Source organism: Aspergillus melleus, assembly GCF_016097325.1.
Source record: "Aspergillus melleus strain CBS 546.65 chromosome Unknown contig2, whole genome shotgun sequence".
In the NCBI taxonomy this organism is placed as follows: Eukaryota; Fungi; Ascomycota; class Eurotiomycetes; order Eurotiales; family Aspergillaceae; genus Aspergillus; species Aspergillus melleus.
In genome coordinates, this window is record NW_025763371.1 from 4,410,935 (window position 1) to 4,427,947 (window position 17,013).

The following is a 17,013-nucleotide window of genomic DNA, read 5'->3' on the forward strand; positions in this document are numbered from 1 at the left end:
ATACCTCTAATTCCTGCTCTACTTCTTCTACAACCAGCATACCTAATCAACCCAAACAAAATGCACCTCCTCGCCACCCTCCTCGTAACAGCCCTATCCAGCACGCTCGTTCTATCCGACACCCTGAAGCCCCGAAACGTAAGTCCCAATCTCACCTCAACCTCAACCCTGCCCCCCGCCATACCTCTAGAAAACTAACCCCAAGAACAAAAAAAAAGTGGGACCTCCATCTCCTCACCCCGGGCTGTTCCCCCAATTCCTCCAACTTCGACATCTCAATCTACCACCGCTCCGGGGTCGCCGCGCGCTCGTGCATCTCGCTCGCCGAGGACGCGAATCCCAACACGACGGCCGTGGCGACTATTTCGTGGAAGAGTCCGATCGCGAAACCGTATGCGCTGTGCACGTTCAGGGATGGCGAGTGTAGCGCTGATGCATTTGTTGAGGCCGTGAGGGGGGATTGGGAGGTTTGTTATCCGTACAAGGGGTGGGTGGGGTGGAAGGTTGTGGGGTTTGGGGAGGATTGTATCTAGAATTCTAGATAGGTGGGTTGGATGGGTGGGTTTGGGGGATTTGAGCGGTTTTGTGGGTTTATGGATATTGGGTGTATGTATGGGAGGTAGGAATTTGATGGGTTGTTGGTTTGTGTTCATGGCTATCTATATGTATGTGGTCTTGTACAGAAATTGGGCTCTTGATGGCATCGGTTTCTCTTTGAGACTGTCCAATATGTAGATCACTAGATATTCTTTCATAGCATAATATGCTCTCGCATAGTCTGTTATGTACAGAGATGTCAAAGGAGCTGTCAATCGACTATCATCGTTAGGCTTGCTCATCCCAGTATAGGGTTTTCGAAACACTTCAATAAATAAACGCATTCCTGGTCGATATGTCCAACTTTTCTTCTTTCTTTATTTCAGATCAAAAACAGAAAAGCCAAGTCTAAATACTACGCACCAGCACGCATATCTACCTGAATAAAGTCATCGTCTACAGGAAAGAAATCAGCCAAATTGGGACCAGGACTCAGCTCCAGAAAGGGTGTTAGCGAAAAGATATCAGCCAGGGAATCCAACGTCGTCGTGACGGTATTGTGAGAGGATGAATTGTAAGAGACAACGGAAGGGGCGTCTTTCACTACCAACGACCCCCCGACCAAGCAGCCTCTGTCCACCGACTGCGTCTCCCGGACATAACGCGCCTTGGCCATCAACCGCCCGATTGGCCTCCACAGCATCCCCTTGCGCGTATGCTCCTTCATGCGCCAGCGGTCGTAGAGGATCTCCACTGCTGCCCATGCCCTGTCACAGTCCCGACATGGAGGGCGAGTACAGATCTCCAACAGGACGAGGGCAACCGCGTGCCACTGCAGATACGTGTCGAATCGCCAGGCCCAGTGGGCGATGCTGGGATTACACAGGAGGAAGCATGAGAGCTCCAGGACCTCGACGGCGCGGAGAAAGATCTTATCTCGTCTCGCTTGCGCTGGGGCAGGTGCTACTTCTTTACTGTTGTCATTGTCCACCTGCTTGCGGGGGTAATGGACCATCAGCCATACGCGGGCAATAATCAGTTTCGCCACGGTAGCTGAGACGAAGAGGAAGGGGTCGGCGGGAGTGCAGTACTGCAGGTACCGGGTCTCCAGGCGACGCTGGAGCTCTTCGGCCAGGGCCTCTCGTTCGGGCAACGACAGTTCGTCGAGGGACGGACTACTGCTGATGGTTGTACTTCCCTGACCGCAGTGCGGGGGGATGAAGCTGACCTTGCGCACGGTGGAGATGGCTTCCCACGCGATCAGACCCAGCGTCATCTCCGTGGAACCGTCGCGCTCAGTCGGCGGCTGAACCATGTCCGCGGTCAGATCCGAGTCATTGATATTCAACGGTAGCTGGGCATCGAAGGACGACTCGGAAACGATCGGCTCGTAACCGTGATACTCGGACGAGCGCTGGTCGAGGCCGACGATGAACCACCACAGTCGCCGTCGCAGTTCGGTCTCAAGGGGCCGTAAACCAAAGGCTGCGCCGTCGCGATGGAGACCCATGGCCTGTGCGATGTGCACAATCAAGGCTGTCAGCGACCAGACCGTTCGGGAATCATCTTCGGTACGTAGGGCACTGAGAAACAAGGCCGCTGCCTGTAACAGGATGATGTTCTGGGTATTCAGCAGATCGGCGCGAGCGAGGGCCTGCTCGGCGGCAAAGCGATAAGTATGAAGGGCCTGGGCCCGAGGTAGACCAAGAGGGCACTGATTCTGATCGGTACTGATGATGGCAGCATAGTAGATGGCAAACAGGAGGGCCTCCGTGTTGCAATCGAGAGCGTCCAGCGAGGCGACCGCGTTCCAGAAGAGCTGTGAGAGGGTCGGCATGTGGAAGATCTTCACCATGGGGATGACATTGGTCTGGAGGATGTCGAACAGGGCGACCTGCTGGGAGAGCGACGGATGGTAGGCTCGCAGTGAGTGGGAGAGCGACTTGAAGCCCATTATGGCGACATTTAGCCCGGTGCTGTCGGGAGTTGTCTCCTGCTTTTCATCTGTTTCTTCCTGCCAATCCCCCTCCTCTTCCTGCTCCTGCTCGTCGTCGTCATTCGAGGGCGGTTCATGTAACAAATCCCGCAGCTCTTCCACCTCATCGCCCAGACTAGCCCAGAGCACGTTGCTCACGTAGACACTCGAGGTGCTGTCAATGGCGAGACGACCATTCCGCTGGTTACCGTGTGACGCAGCGGCCGTGGGCGGGTCTAAGGCCAGTGGCTGTTGCTGGGGTTGTTGACTTTCCAGCTGGCGGATGATACTCTCCAGTCGGCCTACTCTTGCCAGCATCGCCGAGTAGTTGGCGGATTGCCGCGGCCGCTTAGGAGCGCGCCCCGTCCCAGCGGGATAGACGCAGGGGGAGGCAGCCCGAACGCAGCCCCCACAGGGCTGCTGTCGGTTACATTTGACCTTCCGAGAGCGACAGAGGAGGCAGCTCCGGGAACGGGGTCCTTCACTCATGTTGGTGGATGTTTAGACTGTAGTGGGAACGAGGGGAGGGTGGAGAGAAATGAGTGCGTAAGTAGGTCGGCGCTTCGGAGTCGCATAACTTATGCGATTCCCCGAGGATGCCGAAACATGCAGGACATATCCTAGAGATATAGATATTAATTCCAATCATACTTCAAGAGGACAGGTAATGCAGAAACTCGATAGACTCCAACTGGTCAGTCTACTGCTAGCCTAGATAACCATTTCAAGTTTAAACTAGACCTTGTGCATAAGCCTAGGCCCCGCTAAAGCGATGCGAGCCAGACTGAAGAAGAAGGCCCCTCCAAGCAAAACCACGCCACAAAAGATCTGCAGGTAGGTAAAATCGACCGGATCATATCTGATCAGCGCCCCGCCGATTGGGTTGCTGACCAGCGCTGCAACGGACATAATGGCAAACTCGACGCCGGTGCGCGTCCCGATCTCCTTCATGTCCGATATCCGCGCGATCATAGCAGGCAGCAACGAGACGAACGCTCCCGATCCAAAGCCGTACAGGGCTGCAAAGACCATCATGCCGGCGTTGCCCCTGGCGGGAATCCACAGGGCCAGAGCCAACGTGCCGGAGAAGACACTCATCAGGATCTGGACGTTGTAAGTGCCCACCCGGTCGCCCAGCCATCCGGGGAGGACCCGGCCGAAGAGACTCGCGGCATTGAGGATGGGAATGAGATAGTTGCCTAGATCAGGCCGCATTCCGTATGCCGTCGCCTGCAGCTGGATGTAGTCGATGGGGAGGAACATGCCCAAATAGAACAGAAACGAGCCGATCGAGGTCAACAGGTAGACGCGCTCGCGCAGGGGGTTCACATAGTCGATGAGCCGCAGATTCTTGGGGGACGGTGGGATCCGCGAGCACACGGTTAGATTGCTGAAGATGAGCATCGCCAGGATGAGAAAGGCGGCAATTCGGATGGCCCACGAGAATCCTACGTCGGGTATCAGGTGGTTGAGCATAATGGGGAAGATCACCCCGCCCAGGCTGGATCCGGCAGAGATGATGCCCATGGCGAGGCCTCGTCGGCGATGGAACCAAGTCAGGGTGCAGTAGGTGGCCGGGGTAAAGAGACAGCTGAGGCCGATGGAACTGCAGATGCCCTGGGCCAGCAAGATCTGGAAATACTCGGTGCCCAGGGATGCCATCATCAAGCCAAAGACGTGCATGACGGTGCCGAACAGGAGCAGGTAGCGGGGGCCTTGCCGGTCATAGACACGGCCGATGATCGGTCCCTGGAGAAGTCAGTCCTCTTGTATAGCGATCTCCTCTATACAGTACATACTCCCGAGAACATGATGAAGAGTTCCAGCGATGCAATCCAGGAAATGTCACTGGCCGAGTATTGCTGGAGCTGATGGGCTTCATAGTAGTTTTGGAACACTCCGATGCCTCCAGTGTCGATTAGAGGGTGATCTGTGTCAGAAATCAGAGAGTATAGCGTACAGTTGATCCAGCCGAAGCTACAAAAGACACAGCAGAAGGCTCCCGCGACCACGAGCCACGCTTGGAGACCGCCATCTGGATACTGGCTGGGATGCCATGGCGACAATTCGGGGGCAGGCTTTTCAATTTCCGACTGTGGTGTAGACATTCTTTGGCTGGAAGGATGCAATGCAAGTGTCGGACTACGTCGCTCACTGCGTCTTTATATACAGAACTCGTTTCCCACTCGGGGCTCGCATAAGAAACCGCCCCGTCGGTCATCGCATAAACTCACGCTACCTTGCTTGGTGGATGCATTATCATCTGCCTACAGACGAGTCCACTGTTATCCCTTTTCCCGGATCGATATACCGTAGGATACTCATTTGGGTCCTCCTCTGAAGCACCTTAAATAGGAAGGTCAATAACACGTAATACAGTAAAATGGATCCATGATCCTGGTATACCTAAACTGGAGTATGTTGCCCGGCACCCGGTCCCTTCGCACAGGCTGCCCGCATAACTCTTATCCGATTTTATGCGAGCCGTTGGCGAGATGTGTGTCTTGATTTCGGGGCCGTGCTGCTATCCGAGACCGACCTGAGCGGAGGCTTTGTCGTGGTGGGGGTAACTCGTCGTCGTTTGATCAAATTCCTGGAACTCCACTCCAGTGGTATTTATTCGCACGTACTTAATCCTTTGCGTACTTATGCCATCGAAAAAAGCGGTCCCTGACACTGGAAATAGGATACTTCATTTCAGCTTACTCTAAATGCCATACAAGCTCAAGCAGACATTGCCGCTCGCATGATTTCTACAAGCCCAGAGGCTGCAGGTTCCCGAACCATCGAGAAATAGTTCGCCCTGGATGATTATGCTCGTTTGCGTCGAGAACGTCGGCCCGATGAAGCCTTCCTGTGCGTTAAATAGGGCAATGGTTGATATTCGCCCAACTCAGGGGAGGGACAGAGCTAAACGTTGTGATATTGATTACTTGGGTAACCTCCTCGAGAGCCTCTATGCCGGTGAACGGTCCCGTTGCTTGTAGGGACATGCTAAACTGCCATATAGCCGGCCTGCCCTAGTTTGAATCGTCGTAGTTCTCCAGCAACTTGAATTGGCCGTATTTTCAGAGGTATGACGGAGCAGCTTCAGATAGTCTTGCTCAGCATTGAGATCTGAAGTCAAAGCTGAAATGCTTTCATATCCCTTACCCTCGAAAGGTGGATGATAGCTGTGTCTCCTTGGTATTTCCCAGAGCTTAAGCCAGTTCGCTGCTCGAGGTCCTTATAAAATCTTACCAATTGCAATATCTTAGTTCGATAGTACCTAGTGGGCGGTCAGGTCGGCCCAGGCATCTATACCAGCTCTCATCTTGCACCCTTTTACGTGACCTATATTCCGAGAGGCGGTATATCTATGCTGCTAGGTAGTAGCAACACTTCAAGCACTAGACTCCCTTTACCCTCTGCCTTTTTGAAAGGGCCCTCTTCTCCTTTTGTTTCTCAATTCTTTAGTAGAGTGTATTCGGTGTTTCCTCCCTGCTCGATCATAGTTATTCCGGCCCGATATGTCCCCCGCTCACATGTCCTTTAGCGCGTTTCTCTCCACAGCGGACAACACAGCTCTCTTACATCACGATAGACATGAGATCACTGGAGGTACAGCAACCTGGCCTTGCCTGGGTTCAAAGAACCTTCAATCTTGAACCTCGGTGGACGGTGGAGCCCGATCCTCGGGTCATCGAGCAGACAATACAGTCGCTACTACCATCGCGCACGATCCAGGTGACCTTCCTCGCCGAGGGCGCTTTGAACAAACACTATGACGTGAAAATAGATAAAGAGGTCTTTGTTATGCGAGTCTAGTTGCCTGTTGATCCGTACTATAAAACTATGAGTGAAGTCTCAACAGTGGACTGGGTATTCCGTACCGCAAATATCCCTGTTCCTCGAGTCATCAGTTATCAACCTTCACGAGAAAATCCTATCGGATTTGAATGGATCATCATGACCAGAATGCCTGGAAGACCCTTGAAAGAGCTGTGGCGCTCTCTCTCATTTTCTGCAAAAACAAGTCTGGTTGAAGAGTTTGCGGCCTACTCTAGTTGTCTTTTTCGGAACCAACTCCAGGGAATTGGAAATATCTATAGGACAGCATCTTCTCTCAATGATTCCGGACTGTCTGAAGCGTCCTGGCCTGCTGGGAACCCAGCATGTTCTAACAAACCACCTCTATCTGAAAAGGAACATATGCCTGCAGGATTACCAGATGTGGGCAGAATCGTTTCTATGCACTTTTTTGGGGGGTTCACATATCCTTCAGGATGTTCATCGAGGGCCATTCATGTCTAGTAGCGACTGGATTACATCACGTCTTTCTCTTTGCGAGAAAGACTGTCAGTCGGTACTAGACAATCTACCATTTAGCGATCTTGAGAGTGATGATGAAGATGATGCAGATGATGCAAGAAGAACATTGGAAATCATTGGAAAACTGAAAACCCTGCTTCCATCTTTCTTTCCACCAAACGGAGACAATCCGGAGACCTCAGTCCTGGTTCATGACGACCTCTCTAGCCGGAATATTCTCGTTCATGAGAACGGAGAGCTAGCAGCTATCTTAGACTGGGAATGTGTTTCAGCACTCCCTTTATGGAATGCCTGCTATTATCCTGCATTCTTGAAAGGGCACCGCGAAGCCTCAAGCCTGATCTACGCCGATATAAACTCGAAGCGAGTGGAGAAGCTTCCGATCTCTACGGGGAACACCTATGGGAGTATGAGGTTACTCTCCTTCGTGATGTGTTTATTGATAGAATGAAAAGCCTGGAACCGGGATGGGTGAAGGTTTTCCACAAGAGCCAACGTCAAAGAGATTTCGACCTTGCAGTGCACAATTGCGATAATGAGTTTGTTGCCCGGCATATACGTGCATGGATTAATGACCTCACTGCTGGGGTTGACAAGCATCGGAGCCTGCGCGATAGAATTGATGAGGATTAAACTTCTCAAAGCATTTCAATAGGAGTATTATTTAAATAACATCTAATCTTAATTTTATAATATTATCTAATCCTATCAGTTAATATATCTCGCGTAACAATATCAAACGCGAAATTTTAGTATCTGATACTACCGCACTAATTTCTGACACCACGCTAACTGCGACCCTCCAGCGATGTTCGTTGACTGGTAATGACGGTAGACATCGGCGAACCAGGCAGTAATCGCTGATCAACAGACATAGGGCATCCAGGGGGAGTGGATGGTCCGGTGGTGGCCTCACTGGGAGCACTTGCTTCATTTGCGGTGTAAGGGGAGGACTAGTAGGCGATGTCATGGCAGGCGGCTGGCAGAGCTCTTCCTGCCAAAGTCCATCTTGAACCATGATCTCGTCATTGCTTTTGAGCCAAAAGTCCGGAATTCGGATCCGACTAACGGACTGAATGAAAAGTTCAACACCATATAATTCGCGATGTTCTTTGTTGCGGTGATGAGACCACCAATTCTGCACTCTATAAAGGTGCTTGCTAAGTAGGCTCTGGGTACCTGTTGGACTTAGCTCTCTCTAGGTATGGGCGTAGTAGACGGCCCGCGGGCTTCCTATCACTGGTATTACCGGCACAACTCGACATTCGTGTGAATTTGACCTGGATCTTCCAGCTCTGGGAAGGCAGTATTGTGATTCCTGTTGCTTCAGGGTCATCCCTTTCGCCTGTAGACAGTGCCTTGTCCAATGCGCTACCAGTACCTAACTTATCATCGCTCCGAAACTTCGTGATCACCCAGATCAGAAGAAATGATTCAGGCTTCCTTGAGCCATTCTTCCTGCATCTTCTCATGGAGATCCCTCGTTGATTGGTAACCGGATGTAGTTGTTCTATACGAAACGCAGAATGCATTCTACCATTACTAATTATCACCCCTCGCCCTCCAATGCATTTTCGATCATAATTGATCCGCAACATAACGTACCAACGGAATCAGTCTCTGTAACGGCCCTTGGGTAGTTGAAATATTTGATGTCCTGTCATTTCTCGCATACAGTTCTGGGACCCCATCTTTAGATCTGACTGTGTTCCGCCATGACTTGGTCTTCTTCCAGCGCCTTTCCTTTGATATGTTCCTCCTCTACCAGAGACTGTTTCGATTCCGGTTCCGCTGCGGACTACGTCAGGTCGACCAGGAGTCTATTACAAACTCGCTGCCTCGATTTGAGATTGATGAAGAAGTTGAGTTCGTAAAGTCTCAACCCTCGTATAGCGAGCTTCTTGGCGGTTGCTTCGTCCCATAGACGTAAATAGAGCTGTATAAAAGTACTCAATTATTGCTTGAAACTGTTGAAAAGAAGGGAAATGGCTTGTAGACTGAGATAGGGTTTTTAATATACACTGTAGCTTTTACCTTCTTGCGAAACGCTTCAAAGCACTGCCGGATAGATCCGTAGTGACAGCGTTTGATTTCTACCGCCTCAAGGAAGATATGATGAGATAGAATATGATCGCTTCCTCTAGCAATCTGTTGGGTGATGTTCAGCATAACATCAGGCTAGTCATGAGCTTTGGAGAGTCTACCGAGGTTGAAGAAGATGTTTCGTTTGTATGCAGCAGGTAGATTTCTGCTGACCGAGCAGCACTTAGTCTTGCTCATGGTTCAAACCAGCTGATGCACAGCATTATTTGCTTCCTTGCTCGAGAGCCCAGCCAGAGATAAAATGGCCCTGGCTATCATTGATGATCTCAATGGGGTTCAAAACACGCCAGATCACTTGTTCCTGTCTGCGTTGTCGTATCTTGCATATCCGCGATCTCTTGCTCCAGCTCCCTCGTTTCTGTCTGCGTTTTGATATCCTCCAACACCGCGACCTCTTGCTCCAGCTCCCTCGTTTCTGTCTGCGTTGTCATATCCTCCGGGCGACGCAAGACTTTTGCGCGTTGTTGGCTCAGCCTGGCTACTGCCTCTGGAGGAAAACCTGCAAAGTGTTGACACACGCCGCTTGTATTGATCATGATAGCCTTTCACGCTCGGTGGTCCCACGGGCTTGCTCTGTTTCGGTGAGATTTGTATTTAACGTGCGAATATCAGCCTCTGAAGCTCTTCTCAGATGACTCTCCCGCTGGAGGTCCCGCTGTGACACGCCTTACGCAGTTATAAGGTGTACAATGCGTTTCTGCGCTCGAAGCTTCTTGGCCTCGTCGGTAGCGTCAATAGAGACATTCTCCAGTTGGGAACCCTCCTCCCTGGTGATCGGCCTACCCGCAAATAAATCGGAGGCGATCACTGCGCGCGTAGAACGTTCTGATGTACCGGCGTGTGCTATTCACAGTAAAGCTTTGAGACTGCCCACTGGATAAAACTACTTTGTATTATCCACTTCCGTAGTCTGCGGAAGGACTTGTCGAATGCACTTGCACGATCGACATGAGATGACAATGTTAAACTCGTTGTCGTGGATCACTTTCATGATCATATCTCTTGATCTAATGCCTTCGTTCTGATTGAAAATCACAATGATGCGTTCCGGAAGACGTGAGGTCAATAATTATGGAGAACCTTCGCTATCTGAAAAGTATTCGCAACGATCGCATTTTTCCGGTCTGAACGAACAGTGTATGTAACTCAAGCTGGTTTATGGGTCACAGGATGTGATAGGAATGGGTTAGAGAAGGCGCAGCGTAGAGTAGACCAGAGAAAGGACAAGAGAGACCATAGTAGAGTAGAGCAACGCAAGGTAAGATAGAGCAGGATAGAGCAGTATAAGTCAACATACTGCGGTGTTCCTTGCGCATGTGTCTATACAGCGAGGTAGACACATCGAAAACCATTCCACACATACGACTAGCACCAACAGGGACCCAGTAAGGTCTTGAGGTGGTTAGGAGTCTCAGGGAACTGGGAAACATCTTGAGCAATCTCACATAGATTTCAGCCTAGTGTGAGTCTCCAAGTATGATCGTCTGCAAGTGTACATTTCACCTGTCTTTATGCTCGAGTCCTAGTTCGGCAAGCTCAATGCTGGTTGACGTCTGCGTACACTTGGTTTCAAACTGTGACAAGACTGTGGGGTCGAAAGGTCCTAGGGAACTTGCTCCCAAGAAAGTCAAACTGGGAGAAGCGCGAGATGTCGATACATGAGTTCATCGGTTGAAGCAGTGTTACCACTAAAGCAATAGATAACAACCAATGCCGTCAAAACGGAGAACGTTGATGATCTGGACAGTTTCATACCGAACCCTTGCATCAGAATAGGCATGCAAAGGGCGTGTTATGTAGCCTTGATATGCTGGGACCTCCAAGATGGCATTCCTGAACCCATTTATGGGGCTCAAGCGGTCCAGGACCTTGTTCGCTGCAACCAGGCTGGAAGTAGCGAGCTTCAGATCCGCGCGCAGTTGCTTCAGTGAGGCTAAATCGACGGACTGTTCACGCTTGGGAATGGAACCTGCAGAGCGGATATTAGTATCATGACCGATTGCCACTGCGTCTTCCCTTCATAAAGCCCGTTGCATCTCGCTGTTCACGCCCCATCCAACATCCACACTTACCAGTAGGAGTAACAGGCATGGCCTGCAAAGGAAAATCGTTATTACGACCGGACACGACAATGGGCGACATGTACTCACCAAAAACCCGCTCACGGGCGCATTCGCATTTCGGGAGTTTACGGGAGTCCACAGGGTGGAATTGGCGGGAGAGGTCTAAAGCTCAATCGTCAGCAGCAAGGACCGGAGGGGCAGAAAGGCCAAACTAACCACCTTTTTGGTCTTGGGAGGTGTCGACTGGACGGGGTCGACGGGTTTACCACGGGTTCTGATGGCGGGGCCTGGGCGGTGCAGGCTTGTGATCTTGGCTCTTCCTTGTCCTCTGCCTTAATAGCGCCGTTGATTCTAAAACAGCAAGACTTAAATTATAAACTTCAAGGCTTGCTGTACTTGTCGGTCGTTCAATTGCACTTCTTAGGTCATATATCTCAGCAAGGATAATATCACTGTTCTTAAACAGAGTGTACGGGGTTTCAGTCATAGAAGACCATGTAATCGCTTTCGACACTCATTGTTAACATAAGGACGGCAAAGGTTCGTAAACTGTTTGCTCAGGGGTTGGGCGAGCTGTTCTGCGACCAGCCGCTCGATCACTCTCGTCCCAGGCCTTGATGAAATCCCCAAAGGAGCCTGCTGGCCAAGGAAAATATAGCAGTGAGCCGTCTAATTGCCACCCCTTAGGTTCAGTGACAGGCTCTCTAGGAGAGACGTCGTCGATGGGTTCAGCAGGCTCCTTATAGGTTGTCTCTCCTCTTCAGGGAGCCGCAATTGCCTTCGATAGTGAGATCGAGCCAGCCGGTTCCAAGGAGGTGAGCTCATAAAGGGGCGATAAGGGGGATCGTGAGAGCGGTGTAAGAAGGATGTGAGGACGTAGAATACAATAGGGAAATGTAATGCGAGATGGGTGTAGGAAAGGGGAAGGAAAATGAAAGAGAAGTGGAAAGGATGGTGATAAGGGAATCGGTGAATCTGTTCTTTCTGCACGACTTTGGATTCTTCCGAGTGATCGCTTTGAACTCTTGATGTCCGCGATGACCAGATCTGGCACAAGCTTGTCCCTACGGCGACCACCTGCTGCTGTCTTCTCTTCCGCTTGGCCTTTCAAGTTGGGGTTTTGTTCTTCGGTGGAGGGTATATTTGCCGCAATTAGCCCACGGGTTGACAAAGTGCCAGAAAGACGTTCAATGCCGATTCGAATGATATTGCGCGAAAACAGGGGTAGTGCCATTAGAGTTCGCCAACCCTGTATTCTCATAGTCATGCCCAGTGCCACCATCACATTCAATCCACCCGATCAAAATTCAATCACGTCGGTGGGAAAAAGGTGCGGCCCACCGTGGCTCTACTCCGTATTACATGCGGGCCCGATTTTCCATCTGCAAATGATCCATGGCGCCGTTAGAGCTCGCCAATCGTGCATCCTCAAAGTCATGCCCGCTGCCGCAGCCACATTCATGTGCTCTTATCATCTCCAAGCACGTCGGTTCTATGCCGTGGATGAGTTGGCATTGATCTCCGCTGCACTTATGGGGCGCGAACGATATAGAATTGATAAGAGCAATCCTTCATTCAAGAGACCAAGGCAGTGCGTGTAGATTGAGGCCGAGGCCTCCAGCTGCATAAGCTGTTATGAGAATTGCAACTGCTGAGCGGGGGCTTTTGAACTGAGCGGCTATCTGCGCTCGCTTTTTTTTGTGTTGCAATCATGTCGAATTTCGTTCTAAGAATCGCCTGACGGTCCGGATATTTCTAGATAGCCGAGTTGTGTATCATATTTGGTCTTCGATCCGGTTCTCTGAGTCGGGACGACATGGTTGTATCTTTTTCTCGTAAAAGAGACCTTCGGACGAAGGTTGCTTTGCGATTTTCGACTCCCAATGATATCATTGCGAGAGAGGTCGTTACCAATATCACTTGCTAATGGTACTAGATAACCCGATGGAACCTGTCGATCAGAGGCAGTATGTATTCTTCTTTTCGGAAATGATGTCCGAGTTCGTGGTCGGGTGTTCGAAAAGCCCCTCCTAGAAGCCCACAAAGGCTGTAGACTGACGTCAAGACCAGGAATGAGTGGGCCGGTTCCTGAATATGCCGAGATCGCTGCCTTATGCCTTGCCGGAGACAGCGCCAAGTCGCTTGGCGTTCGCGGGCAAAGATAATGACGTAGGTCTTCCGCCCTGTCGCATTTCTTTAAAGCCCACATCCTCCTCGATGTCTGACCCCCTCAGCACAAGTCAGTGAATATCTTCCAAGCAAGCAGATATGGATATGGATAATACCTACAAACCCACGCCCTCGGCGACTGTCGTACGCCTCATGGTCCTTGAGACCGACATACCTCACCCCGATACATACTCGGTGCGCGGTTCATTTGGTCGCATTGTACACGAACACTTTAGCAAAGCCGGACGTGCCCATCACCCGCCTCTAGGCGTCGAGACAGACCAAGTCTTCGTCGTTACCGAACAAGGCGGACGGATGCCCGAGGTGCAAGAGTTCGAACGTTTTGACGGCCTGCTCATCACCGGCAGCGTGTACGATGCGCACGCGAACAACGAATGGATCCTTCAGCTACTAGAGCTCCTCAAGGCCCTCTGGACCAAACGGCCCGACTTCCACTTTCTTGGCGTCTGCTTCGGCCACCAGCTCCTCTCCCGCCTTCTTGGCGGCACTGTCGGGCCCGCGCCTACGCAAGACTGGGAACTCGGCCACTGTCGCATTGAGCTCACGCCCGTCGGCCAGCAGCTCTTCCGTACGAAGGAGGACCACATTCATCTGCACCAGATGCACCAAGACCAGGTCACCTCACCGCCCACGGCCGCGTCCGCAGGACCCGACATGTTGCACCCGGACACCGAAATTGCGTGCTGGGGGCGCAGCGACCATACACCTGTTCAAGGCCTGTACATACCGAATCGGCTCTTCACTACCCAAGCACATCTGGCGTTTGATGAGGACATGGTGAAGCGACAGATTCAGATCAGAGTGGATGGCGGCGGGATTAAGGACCTCGAACATGCGGATCGGGCGGCCGAGACGGCGCATCTGGAGCACGACGGTGTCGAGGTTGCTAAGGCTGTATTGCGGTCGTTTGTGTATGACGAGGATGAATAGACGATTTGATGAGATTAATGCTGTTCGACCATATGAAATCGATAACTTCCTGAGAATTCATCACGCATAGTATGATGGACAAGCCAATTCCGGAGGCAAAAGTCTTTTGCTTGATCTCTTCCTCTCCCTTTGCAATTTCCTCGCGGAGCAGATCGCTGCGTATAAGATGCATACATAGAGAACCTTCTGCTCTTTCAGTCCAGGGGGTGTAATGATCATAGTAAGTGAAGACGAACGTGGGTCGGAAATTTCAAACGGGTTCACGGTTAAGAGGTGTTGCTGGAGAATCCACCTGGCTTTCCACTGCGTGTCATGAAAGCCTCTGGTTGCACAGCCATCGGGTCGAACATGGCTTCCTCCCTGAAAACCTTGGCTATCATTTTCAATTTGGGCGAGTCGTAGGCGAGATTTATTTATTAGATTCTGTATTCGTCGGCAGCGTCCTTGCTTTGACTAGGATTCGAGCTCAAGGTTTTGCTTGCCCAAGTCCTGTTTGTCCTGGTCTTGCTTACTAGAGGGCTCTTCGGCGGGCTTCTTGAGCTCACAGGTGGACCAAAGCTCTCCGGTCTTTGTAAATTCTCGCGGCATAACAATCAACATTGTGCAGACGAGCGTGGCCGATCCGTATGTGAGTTAAGCCCTATCGACCTGTAGAGACGTTTGCGTCACCGGGACATTCGGTGTAGTCGGCACTCGCTCTAGCACCTCCAGCTCCGCCTCGGCAACGTCCGTTATTTGAGTTCGCATAGCCCTACCCAGAGCTTCATGTTAATCGGGGCTCCTCCCAAAGGAGGGTTATTAATTAGCCAGGGATAGGAGGTAATTGGCCGGGACGTCTGCATTGCTCATCCGGTCCTCGGACCCCTCCGCCTCCTTGTAGAGCGCAGATCAATAGAATGAAAGGAGAGAGACCGTGAGTGACGCGGTATGCCTGTCTTTTAACAGAAGATGTCGTCACGGTGACGATCATCCCCAATTGTATTCATTGCCTATGTCAAGTTGGAGTTGGATTGCGTATTCGTTGGGTTCCTTGATCAAACAAATGCGTCCACGGCATGAAACAGTCTTATGAGTCGTATCCCCGGGATACTTGCCCATGAGGAAACCATTTCAAACAGCCCGACTGCTTTGGATAGTTGCGACCTGATGTGCAGTTACCGACTTACTCTAAGGCTTGTATGAGTTTCGTCTCAGGTGGACTACTTCGGTATCCAGCCATATTTATCCATAATTCGAAGCGTTCCTGCATTGGTGATGCCTTCATGCGCTTGGTTCGCACCAGGAGATATCGTCCCCACATCTAGTCTTCGTAGCCATTTAGAAAGGTCAATGTCTGCGGCGATAGACTAGGAGGATCTCACATGGCCGTGAGCACCAGGATGTCGGCTCAGGCCTTGCAGATGAACTCAAGGTAAGGGTTTCGAAAGGCAGAAACCGTAGGGTAGATGTCCAACAATCGTATGATCGGTTGCCGCTTTTTCTCTAACGTAATGGACCCTGACAAGTCTCAGCAGACCACGGCATAGATTTGTTCGTAGATTAGCCCCGTCATCCAATTAGAAGCTTCTAGGGGCGGCTCCATCGTGATTTGTATTGTCAGTCTTGGATGATCGAGCCGGCTAATTGAGACCATAATTGGAACTGGTCGTTGAGGTAAATGCTATCTCTTATCCAAAGACTTGCGAATTGTTGGCCAAAGAGATGTACCAGTTTCGTCATCTCTTTTGCCATCCGTTCTTTTCTGTGCTATATTGTCTGAATATAGCTCATGTATGGCTTTAAAACACGGGCTCCGACGGTTAGCTACCCCCACGAACTCAGGTGCGGCCTGGAGATCTGTGCCCCGTGAGCCATGGAGAGGCAGCCCTTTTAGCAGGGAAGATGTTGTTGCGGAAAGGGCCGGCCACGGGGAACACGCTCCCCCTCCCCTTGTTCATCCGAGATTATCGTCGACTGCGTGGGCCGTATGCCCTAAGCTGCGCAGCGCCACGCCGATAGAGGTCGTCTAGGTTTCTTCGCCGGACCAGTCCCTGAAAGCCCTCTCAGGACGCCCCAATAAACACTGGGTTTTCACAGCTTTCCATTGATGAGTCGCCAAATGTCGCCCACAGGATCTGCATCTCCAGTCCGTCACCGAATCGAAGCAAGATTCGATCTCTTTCTCCCATTTCGGGAGGAAGTCTGGTGAGGTCATGATTAGGTCCGTGTCTCTTATGCGCGCCGATGAGTGCTGTGTTTAGAAGTGGCCCTTTGCGCAGCAAGTGCGCGTGACTGCGCACAAGGCACGAGAGACCCAGGGATCTTGACGGATTTTGCGCGCTGCCAACCAGCGTCCTAAGGAACGCGGGTCTTTGCGCAGTAGAAAGTGATACATGTCGGCACTAGGGTGACTCATCTTCAATGGCGTATATCTGCTCGATAAGAGTTCGCTCTAGCACTGAAAGGGTTGCATAATGGCGACGAGACCCCAGTGCTTGAGTGTTTCCTTCGCTCGCTGTCGCCTGTATGCGACTTTGGCTTGTTGGTATACAATCACCCAAGGTTTGAAACGAGGGGCTTTGTATATGCCTTCTAAGGAAAAATGAGCGAGGATATACAGTAAATCCCGAAAGGTCTATCCAGGAGGTTAGACAATCATAAAAGATATCATGGGGAGACTACTCACCTTGATTGAGGAAGATATATATGAAAGAGCGAAGGAGTATATGGATTCTCTGAAGCTTGAAGGCGCTGAGAGATGGTTGAAAGAAGATGAAGGATTTCGGAGGGGGGGGAAGCCGTCTAAATAAGGATCCAGGGGGCGGATCAGTCACTGGATTATTCAAGATGGAAGAGAATGATTGCCAACAAGATTCGCCGGCCTACAAATCAGATCACCTTTTGTAGGGAAGAATTCAGATATGT

The 17,013-nt window shown here is 51.1% G+C and overlaps 7 protein-coding genes across 7 annotated transcripts; 3 read left to right on the plus strand and 4 right to left on the minus strand.

Moving 5' to 3' along the window:
• Positions 1 to 60: 60 nt before the first annotated feature.
• On the plus strand, positions 61 to 533 carry LDX57_004339 (uncharacterized protein; the record flags this gene model as incomplete). Its single annotated transcript, XM_046085999.1, has 2 exons — positions 61 to 138; positions 219 to 533. 2 exons carry the CDS (start codon positions 61 to 63, stop codon positions 531 to 533), a joined length of 393 nt encoding a protein of 130 aa, XP_045941962.1.
• A 126-nt stretch (positions 534 to 659) lies between these two features.
• LDX57_004340 (putative C6 transcription factor) lies at positions 660 to 3,001 on the minus strand (the record flags this gene model as incomplete). Its single annotated transcript, XM_046086000.1, has 2 exons — positions 660 to 739; positions 961 to 3,001. 2 exons carry the CDS (start codon positions 2,999 to 3,001, stop codon positions 660 to 662), a joined length of 2,121 nt encoding a protein of 706 aa, XP_045941963.1.
• Positions 3,002 to 3,247: 246 nt separating this feature from the next.
• On the minus strand, positions 3,248 to 4,620 carry LDX57_004341 (MCT family MFS transporter; the record flags this gene model as incomplete). The annotated part of the gene is made up of 2 exons (XM_046086001.1): positions 3,248 to 4,261; positions 4,312 to 4,620. The coding sequence occupies 2 exons, from the start codon at positions 4,618 to 4,620 to the stop codon at positions 3,248 to 3,250; spliced, it is 1,323 nt and encodes a 440-aa protein (XP_045941964.1).
• A 1,477-nt stretch (positions 4,621 to 6,097) lies between these two features.
• On the plus strand, positions 6,098 to 7,346 carry LDX57_004342 (uncharacterized protein). The gene has a single exon (XM_046086002.1). It carries the CDS (start codon positions 6,621 to 6,623, stop codon positions 7,272 to 7,274), a length of 654 nt encoding a protein of 217 aa, XP_045941965.1. The 5' UTR covers positions 6,098 to 6,620; the 3' UTR covers positions 7,275 to 7,346.
• A 3,268-nt stretch (positions 7,347 to 10,614) lies between these two features.
• Positions 10,615 to 11,017, minus strand: LDX57_004343 (uncharacterized protein; the record flags this gene model as incomplete). Its single annotated transcript, XM_046086003.1, has 2 exons — positions 10,615 to 10,895; positions 10,999 to 11,017. The coding sequence occupies 2 exons, from the start codon at positions 11,015 to 11,017 to the stop codon at positions 10,615 to 10,617; spliced, it is 300 nt and encodes a 99-aa protein (XP_045941966.1).
• Positions 11,018 to 11,749: 732 nt separating this feature from the next.
• LDX57_004344 (uncharacterized protein) lies at positions 11,750 to 12,271 on the minus strand (the record flags this gene model as incomplete). The annotated part of the gene is made up of 1 exon (XM_046086004.1): positions 11,750 to 12,271. The coding sequence occupies one exon, from the start codon at positions 12,269 to 12,271 to the stop codon at positions 11,750 to 11,752; it is 522 nt and encodes a 173-aa protein (XP_045941967.1).
• Positions 12,272 to 13,257: 986 nt separating this feature from the next.
• LDX57_004345 (type 1 glutamine amidotransferase) lies at positions 13,258 to 14,109 on the plus strand (the record flags this gene model as incomplete). The annotated part of the gene is made up of 1 exon (XM_046086005.1): positions 13,258 to 14,109. The coding sequence occupies one exon, from the start codon at positions 13,258 to 13,260 to the stop codon at positions 14,107 to 14,109; it is 852 nt and encodes a 283-aa protein (XP_045941968.1).
• Between the last annotated feature and the right edge of the window lie 2,904 nt (positions 14,110 to 17,013).

What these genes read in the sequence shown, in the direction of transcription:
- LDX57_004342 (XM_046086002.1), top strand. Translation starts at nt 6,621, where the DNA reads ATGATTCCGGACTGTCTGAAGCGTCCTGGCCTGCTGGGAACCCAGCAT.